General features: G+C 39.4%; 1 protein-coding gene across 6 annotated transcripts in view; it reads right to left on the bottom strand.

Annotated features, from left to right (window-relative positions):
• Positions 1-9,245, bottom strand: part of APAF1 (apoptotic peptidase activating factor 1) — a 128,024-nt gene that overhangs the window by 11,661 nt on the left and 107,118 nt on the right. For 5 of the 6 annotated variants that reach the window (XM_006888505.1, XM_006888503.1, XM_006888504.1 and 2 more), the window contains 2 exons: positions 1,340-1,462; positions 894-1,019 (listed from right to left, as the gene is read on the bottom strand). The exons of the other annotated variant lie outside the window; for it this stretch is intronic. In XM_006888505.1, the coding sequence (XP_006888567.1) occupies positions 894-1,019; positions 1,340-1,462 (249 nt within the window). The remainder of the gene's footprint in view (positions 1-893; positions 1,020-1,339; positions 1,463-9,245) is intronic. 6 annotated transcript variants of the gene reach the window in all.

Here is a 9,245-nt window from a genome sequence, read left to right as displayed (position 1 = left end):
ATAACAACATGGTGCTGGAGAAGAGTCTTGAACATACTATTGTCTGACAAGAAAACAAATAGGTCTGTCTTGGAGAGGGTGAAACCAAGTTTCTCCTTGGAGGCTAGGATTTTGAAGCTCTATTTCATATACTTTAGACATGTGGTCAGGAGGGACCGGTCCTTGGAGAAGGACATCATGTTTGGGAGAGTGGACGGACAGTGTAGGAGAGGAAGACCCTAGGTGAGATGGATTGATATAGTAACTGGGGCAATGGGGTTAGCTGTGTTGGAATCAGTGAGATTGGCTCAGGACAGGGTAGGGTTCAGAGCTGCTGTACATAGGGTCCCTATGGGTCACAGGAGACTCAACAGCACATAACAATGAGAACAACATCATGTATGTAAGAATTTACTATCCTATAAAATAAAAACTTTATTTAGAAAGAAAAAGAATTTACTATGGATGTGCAATTAAATGTGGATCCAATGGTTTTTATTGCCTATAGTATGAAGCAAGAGTGGCATCCACTTCCTAAACAACATGGCTCTGGAAACTCTATGAACTTTGATAAATATCAATGGTTGTAGAGGGGCTTCAAGGCCTTTTGTTCATAGGGTTGCTATGAGTTGTGCTCGATTCAAAGGCAATCAACAACACAAAAGAGTATGAAGCAAAGATCAGAAACAAAGAAAATAATAAGGTAGTAACCAGAAGTCCTTCACATCACTGATTCAATTTATTTGACACCTACTAAATGCCATTGAAACCTCCAAAAATTCACAGAATAAGGGACAAAGATGTAGACAGAAACTTTCTTGGTCTATTACATCAGACATTATTTGGATTGATAAGTACTATCAATGTTTTATATGTTTGCAATGTTTTATATATATTTCAAGTGATTGATGTACCTTTGCAGTCTTGTCAGCAGAAGCAGATGAAAATTTGGTACCATCAGGAGAAATATCACAAGAGAGGACTGTAGCCTGGTGGCAGTCAAAATCTTTTTCTATTTTTCCAGTAATAATATTCCATACCTTAAAAAACAAAACAAAAACCTCTCAAATGTGACATTTGGGAGAATATTACATTAGTGAACATAATCTATCATGTTTATGATCTAGAAAAAAAGAGTTTTAGCACACTGGTAATTCTGATCACTTTGTTTTAAGTGACTTTTGGTATAAAGAAATGCTTACAAACAAAGCAGATGTAGGTGGCAGTGGTAAAGACAAAAAGGGCATGATAAAATTAAAAATTTCAAATGCAGTTACCTAACATTCATCTGTTACTTGGCTCTCTCAATATCATCACAGTATTACAATACTTTTAAAAAAACCAAACTGCTTCCAGTTACCTTCACTGTTCCATCAAATGACCAAGAAAACAATCTTGAATTTTTCAAGAGTCTGAAGTCTTTCACAGTTTCTTGATGGGCTTGCAGAAAGATATATTGCTTCTCTGAGCGCCAATTCCACACCTGAATATCAGAGAGAAATCTGTCATAAAACTACTGGAGGAGTGGGACAGTACACTGCCTCTTGTCTAGCCCTTTCTCCTTGTGACATTTCAGTAAAACAAAATTAATAACTGGAAAGAATATGGAGTCTCCAGTTTACAGAGAAGACAAAAGCTGGGGCTAATTAACTTGATTATGGTAAAACAAAATCCTTTTCCATCTAAATAAAATTTGTTTTCTTTGGTAGCTTAGAGAATAGTTAATTATGCCAAAGACATAGAAAAGCACAATATGCCAGTGAACTCATTGTCTAATTAAATTTTCCAGAGAAAATGATACCGACTACATATTCACAGATTTCTGAACCTTACAAGTAGGACAAGTCTACTTGGCTCCACTCCACTAAAACCAGCTCTATTACTGGAAGGATCAGCTGATCAAGGCACCTTCCTAACAGCTAACGGAATTTCTACCTTCAACCATCCTAGCTATCTCCTAATGCTGTCCTTAAAATAACATAAGAATTACAGGACATTTTGTTTTGGGAAGAACTGCTTAGGAATGAATGATAGGGAAGAAGAAAAGAGGAGAGAAGCTGAAGAACTATAAAAAATTAGCATACAAGTGTTTTAATTTACTTGGCTCCACAGTCAACGCTCTTGGTAATAGCAGCCAGGAAATCAGGAGACGAATTGCATTGGGAAAGTCGGCTGTGAGGGACCTCTCAAGAGTACTGAAGAGCAACGATGTCAGGCTGGAGACTAATGTGCGCCTGATCCGGGCTATAGTCTTCGCAGTTATGTGCTATGCATCAGCGAGTTGGACAGTGAATAGGGCTGACAGAAAGATGATTGATGCCTTTGAGCTGTGGTGCTGGAGAAGAATGTTGAATATACCATGGACTGCTAGGAGAACAAACAGGTTTGTCCTGGAGAGGGTGAAGCCAGAGTGTTCCCTGGAGTCAAGGATTCTGAAGCTTCGTCTGACATATTTTGGGCATGTTGCAAGGAGGGACTGGTCCTTGGAAAGGGACATCATGTTTGGCAGAGTGGAAGGGAAGAGAAGGAGAGGAAGACCTTTGATGAGATGGATCGATTCTGTGACTGGAGCGGTGGGAATAAGTGCATTTGAGATGGCTAGGTTGGCACAGGATAGAACAGCATTTAGAGCTCTTGTACATAGGGTCACTAGAGTTGCAAGCGACTCGATGGCACATAACAACAACAACAACAACAAGTGTATCTGAGGTACAAGAAAGAACAGAACAGGAATTTATTTCTATGCAATATCCACACCAAGAACACCTTTTATTTACTAAGTCAAGATGACATTAAAGTTCTTATCCATTATTAACTTCAAATTAATAAAATTTTATTTAGTACCTACATGTGAGGCAAATATGAATCCAACAAGGATAAAGAAATCTGAAGAGTCTAGCCGATAAAATGAGACTGAAAAATAACTGTTCCACAACAGAAGATAAAATAATGATAGAAAAGTTCTGTGATAATCCAAAGAAAGCCATTCCTTAGAGTTGATGGAGACAGTACACTGAGAGTGACCTGGAGGAATGGGTAGGAAGTACGAGTCAGACACCGCAGGGAAGGGCATTTCCAAGAGCACTGGTCCCTGAATACCAAGGTAAAAGCCCAAGAGCAGGAAAACATGAGAAGATTACGGGGATCTGGCCCAGTTCAACCTGACTCGTACGGAGGGTATGTGAGGAGGAACAAGGAGGGAAAACGCAGGAACGTATCTGAAGTAACAGTTCAGACAGCCCCACGAAGGTAAACTTCCAAGCTCTGGTCATTAGGCAGGCTTCTGTTTTTAGCATTAATAAGAGAAGGATGAATAAAAACAGCCACTGCAGCAGGTATACGCAGTAGTAACGCTCTGAGTCTAGTTTTTGATTGATGAAGTTAAACAGGAAAAAGGTCCTGAAGCCTTTTCTGATCACTCATTTAACCTTTTATTGATCACTACACCATTACCTTTTTTAAAAAAAACAAACTTTAATAGTCCAATTTAATGACACAATGAGGTACAACTAGAAACCACAGGAAAGAAGAAAACTTCACTTACAAGAAGTTTTTAAAAGAATATATCAAATAATGCAATTTACCAAATACAACAAATAATGGTACACTGACAAGTATAAAATGGTGCTAAAGGAAATGAAAGTGTTCTAGTGCCAAGATTTACTGCCCTTAATGTGGTAATACTAATTAAAGTGATATATAAATCATTTTTATACTGGTTTGCATACAAAATTCATACATATTGTGTTTCATACAATCATTCCAATATATTGTTTTATCATCATTGATCTGTGCCCACCATTACCCAACCTTTTCAGGTCCCCAATGGATCTTTCCTAATTCCTTAACCTCCTCTCTCTGACCATCAAAATGTGCCTAATGCACATTAACAAACAAATGGACTGACAAATTGTGCTATATACACATGATGGAATACTATGCAGCACTCAGGGCCAATGATTTTTTAAAAATACTATAAGATGTGGGAGAGGCTGAAGAGCATGATGTTGAGTTAACTAACTCAGTTTCATAAAGACCAATGCTCCATGAGATCATTATTGTAAAAACAGAAGGATAACTGGTAAGATGCACAAAAATCCAAAGAGGGAAGAGGCAGGAAGAGGGGTTGAGGGAGGAAGAGGGGACATCATCGAGCCTGGCTCTCAGATTTTCCCCTAACTTCTAACTCAGAATGCTCATTAGCAGAAGCAGGGGGCTTCAGAGGAAGAGCTAGGAGTGACAGTAATTTTAGGAAGAATTAATTAAGAACCCAAAGAGAGATGCTGGGGGAGACTGGGGAAAACAAAGCCTTTTCTGGCTCCCACATCATACCAGAGGGGCTAAGCATAACTTCCCCCCCTCTTCTAGATACCATTTCTACTAGAAATTCTCTGGCTCTACTGGACAATCAATCATTAGTAGCAACCAGTAACAGCTCCTCTTGATTGATAGAAAATACCAACCCAAACTGAGCCTGACTTAATGTTCTTACACCACCTTCCACAGCAGCAAGCAAGAAGCAAGACTTCCAGAGCAGAGAGAACAAAGCTTCTGATATCACTGGAGGGATTTTAAGAGCAGCCTTAGCAACTTGTGTTACACAAGGTCTTTGTTAAGGCAGTGAAGACAGGGATATGTTTTTTGTTTGACTCAAACACAATGAGTTAATTCAATAGCCTTGGGAGAATAGCTAAACTTTCACTAGCTTTAGTCCAATGTATTAAATAAAGTTCACTTTAGGGATGTCTCTACTATCAGCTATCATTTTTGCACTGAATATCCACTATAGAACTTTCCTTGACTATATAATTAATTAAACTCTTCAGGGATTTCTTATACTTGCAAGAACCAGTATTATTTGCATATCCTGCCCCAAGCAGACATGGCTACTCTTTATTCCTTTTCTGTTTCAGGGTAACAAAAATTGAAAATTACTGAGACTTCAATTTCTATAACCCTATATTATCACTAGATCAGCTGATTTTTTCAAATTTTGGCAATAACTAGTTCAGCTCAACAAAGATTTACTGAATTCTCTCCACAATCCAGGCACTGAGATACAAAGTTGATGGGAAAAAACTTCCATTTAGTCATTTACTTAAACATTAAGAAACTAAAATAAGAACCCAGCCAGTCATTTACTGAAAATATTTATCAATAATTCTGTTACATACTTTAAAAAATGTTTTAAATACAAAATAGCATCCTGAGAAGTTAAGAAAAGATGGTGAAACACAACTCTTGTTTCCAAAAATAATACAATTCTTACACTAAAATATATCTAAAAAATGATTTCTCAGACTGGCTGGAAATATCTGATCTTGAAGCTGGTCATAAAACCTTATAAATTTTGCTTTTGGCAGAAAGGTTATACAGTATACAATGTGTCTCATCATGATTTCACCGCGTATATTTTAGCTTTACACATTACAAAGGCATGTGGAAAGGAAACTAGCGAGGATGACACTGAATTTCACAGCTAATGTGCCAGTACCTTAGGAACCTATAATAAATTAAGTTTCTGTATGGAAGGCAAACTTCATTCTAATTACACACCTTCACAGGATCACATAGATAGAGTTATTTAATGCTAATACAAAAAGGTTGTTACAGCTTTCCATGATATAGTTATATATAAAATATAGTTAACTAAGTATCAACACTGTAACAGCATTCCTGGATGGTGTAAAGTGCCGAGGCTCAGCCACGAAGGGAAAGGCTTTGCTAAGTCCAGCCAGAGGTGCCCTGGAAGAAAGAATGAGCAACAGCAACCACCTTCAGAATTATCAGCCATTAAAAGCTTCACAGATTCTGGAGACAACAAGACCACCTGGCAAAGCAGTTCGTCAAAATAATCTATTGACTAGAATCTGAAGTCTTAGAACCTTGCAAGCAGACATCTAAGAAGCAATTATTGGTCTTTCCTAACCTGAAGTAAAGAAGGATGAAAAAAACAGAAAACTTAAGAAAGCAGTTAGTCCAAAGAACTAGTGACCCTCATGAATCTGAGATCAGAAAAATTAGATGCTGCCCAGTTACAATTAACAATCACTCGGAACAAGACCATAATAGGTCTTAGTTGTTTTTAGGTGCCAGAGAGTCAACTGTAACCCACAGCACTCCTCTGAACAACGAACGGGAAACCTGCCCTGTGCTGCACCATTCTCACCCTCTCCCACAGTGCTCCAGCCCACTGTTTCTTCACTGCGTCAAACCATCCTGAGGATCTACCTCTGCCCTGCCTTCTCAAGCATGGTGTCTTTTTCCAAGGGCTGCTCGTGCCTAACAACATGCTCGCAGTATGGAGACAAAGTCTCACCATCCTCGCCTCCAAGAAGAACCCTGATTACATTTCCTCCAAGATAAACTTGTTTGTTCTTATGGATGTGGTTATGTGCTGTCGAGTTGCCTGTGACTCATAAAGACCTATGTACAATAGCTCTTACCTCTGCCCTATCCTGAGCCAATCTCATTGTCCAACACACTCACTCCCATTACCACAGTCACTGAGTCAATCCTTTTCATCTGGGGTCTTCCTCTCCTGTGCTGTCCCTCTGCCATTCCAAGCACGATGATATTCTCCCAAGTATTTGTCCCTCTTGGCAACATGCCCAAAAGTATGTGAGACAAAGCCTCAGAATCCTTGTTTCCAAGCAGCAGTTTGATTTCACCCTCTTCAGGACAAACTTGTTTGTTCTCTTGGCAGCCCATAGCATGTTCAATACTCTGCTCTAGTACTGCAATTCAAAGGCATCTATTCTTTTCTCTCATCCTTGGCAACAGTCCAGCTCTTTGATGCATAGCAAGTAACTGCTAAAGCCCATGGCCTGGATCAGGCACTCCTTAGACTCTAGGTGGACATCGTTGCTCTTCAGTACTCTGGAAGTTATCTGACAGATTTTCCCAATGCAATTGGATGGAGCAAATACACGTGGTGGTGGGACTGAGAATGGGACTAACAGAGAAATTATGGGAAGACAGCAACAGTGCAGGGTACTCTGGTGGCTTAGGGGTAAGGAGCTGCAATGCCAATGCAAAGGTATGTGGTTTGAATCCACCAGGTACTCTGCAATAGAAAGATGGGCAATCTCCATCGGTGCAATTTACTGCCTCTGAAAACCCGCCAGAAGGTCAACTATGGGTCAGTTCCAACTCAACAATACACAACAACAAAAGCAACACATGTGGTATGTTGTTTTTATTATTATTAATTATACTAGCTTATTTTTGTTGTTGTTGTTGTTATGTTCATCAAGTCGCTTGTGACTCATAGCGACCCTATGTACAACAGCCCTAAACTCTGCTCTGTCCTGTGCCAATCGCACTGTCTCTGACACTCCCATCCCGATTATCCCAGTCACTGAATCAATCCACCTCATAGAAGGCCTTCCCCTCCTGCACCGTCTCTCCACCCTCCCAAGCATGATGTCCCTCTCCAAGGACCGGTCTCTCCTCACAACATGTCCAAAGTATGTTAGATGGAGTCTCAGAATCCTTGCCTCCAAGGAGCCACCTGGTTGAACCCTTTCCAGGATGAATCTGTTTGTTTTCCTAGCAGTCCGTGGTACTCTCAATACTCTTCTCCAGCACCACAGCTCAAAGGCACCAATTCTCCTTCTGTCCTCCTTGGTCATTGTCCAACTCTCTGATGCATAACAAGTGACTGCAAAGACCATGGCCTGTATCAGATGCACCTTAGTCTCCAGAGAGACATCATTGCTCTTTAGTACTTTGGAGAGGTCCCTAACAGCAGACTTTCCCGTGGCAATATGTCTTTTAATTTCCTGGTTACTGGTGCCAAGAGTGTTGACTGTGGAGCCAAGCAAACTAAAGCTGTGAACAATCTCAATCTCTTCACCATCCATCCTGATGCTGCCAAATTGGCTCAGTGGTGAGAATCTTTGTCTAGTTTATTTACAAAATTCAAATACATTTGTTTTTCAGACCAGATTCTTCCAATTTTCCTCACCCTCTCACCCATCAAATTGTACAACCCCATGATTAATATCCCACACCACCGCACACATCCTCATCTCTCAGTTTCCACTCTCCACCCTCCCCCCCGCCCCCGGGTCCTCATATTCATTCTAAAGTAATGGTTTTATACAGTATTTGTCCTTGTGGGACTGAGTTAATTCAGTCAGCATGCATGGTTTTTAATCTTTCTGAAGCCTTAATGTTAAAAGCAGACAAAGCATCTAGAATATTAAGACCAAAAATGTATAGGTAGCATCTATAACAAAGTCATGGTAAATGACAAAGTATCCCTACAAGCCTCCCAGATACAAACAGGTGAGGACAAAAAGAGTTGGAACACTCCCATAGTAAAAACGTATGTGCGAGAAGCAGCAAAGGGAATAATAAAGAGTAGGATAAAATGAACAAAAATGAAAATGCCAAAACTGCTAAGTGGCACTGATGGAAAGCACAATAGGCCAACTGGATGGAGAAGGGCAGCAGAAACAAAGTACAAGAGGACTGTGGCTAAGTCTAAAAGGGCTGCAGCACTCACAATTCATCAGGACAAGTCCGCACTAGGGAACCGGCTAGAAATAGAATCCAAATTGAATAGAACAAGACTGACATGGGCAAAAGAAACATTCCACATAAAACAGAGAGCAGGAAACAAAGGAAAGAGATCTCTTAAGAGTAAGTTATATTTTTTAAAAAAGAACAATCCGTATTTTTAATGCTTTATGAAAGCAATTGAAAATGGGGCTATACATTAAGCAACGCTGGCCCACTTTTCCTTCATAAGAGTTCAAGAAAACTAACTTCATGGAAAAAAGGAAAGAATTCTGGTCGAATCCCATAAAAAGCTACTATTTTTAAAGACAGAGAGAAAGTGAGATTTTGAATGGTTCATTATAGTTCAACCTTCTGTTGAGAATTTGCATTTATACCCCAGATATATTAAAACAAGATAAAATCCTTTATGTACATGTAAGAATTACCTTAAGATTGTATTAAAATATAGATTATGATTATGTGTATCTGGGGAAGAAAGTTGAATTCTCTGCAGGGGTTACACAGAAATGAACTGGTACAAAGCCATGCAATAAAGTAGGAAATAATGCCCCTACAGAAAACAATGCTACATTTATTTGTAGTTTAAAACAAACCAAAATCTACAACCAGGAGAAGATAAAATAGATGAATGGGACCCTCTAAGAATCAAATCCCTATGCACATCCAAAAACTTCTCCAACAGGGTAAAAAGGGAAGCCACAGACTGGGAAAAAGTGTTTGGTAATGACATGTCAGAT

Source organism: Elephantulus edwardii, unplaced genomic scaffold, assembly GCF_000299155.1.
Source record: "Elephantulus edwardii isolate Elephantulus edwardi_28Jun2011 unplaced genomic scaffold, EleEdw1.0 scaffold00068, whole genome shotgun sequence".
Taxonomy (NCBI): Eukaryota; Metazoa; Chordata; class Mammalia; order Macroscelidea; family Macroscelididae; genus Elephantulus; species Elephantulus edwardii.
The sequence above is the reverse complement of the archived record's forward strand: the minus strand, read 5'-3'. Positions and strand labels throughout refer to the sequence as shown.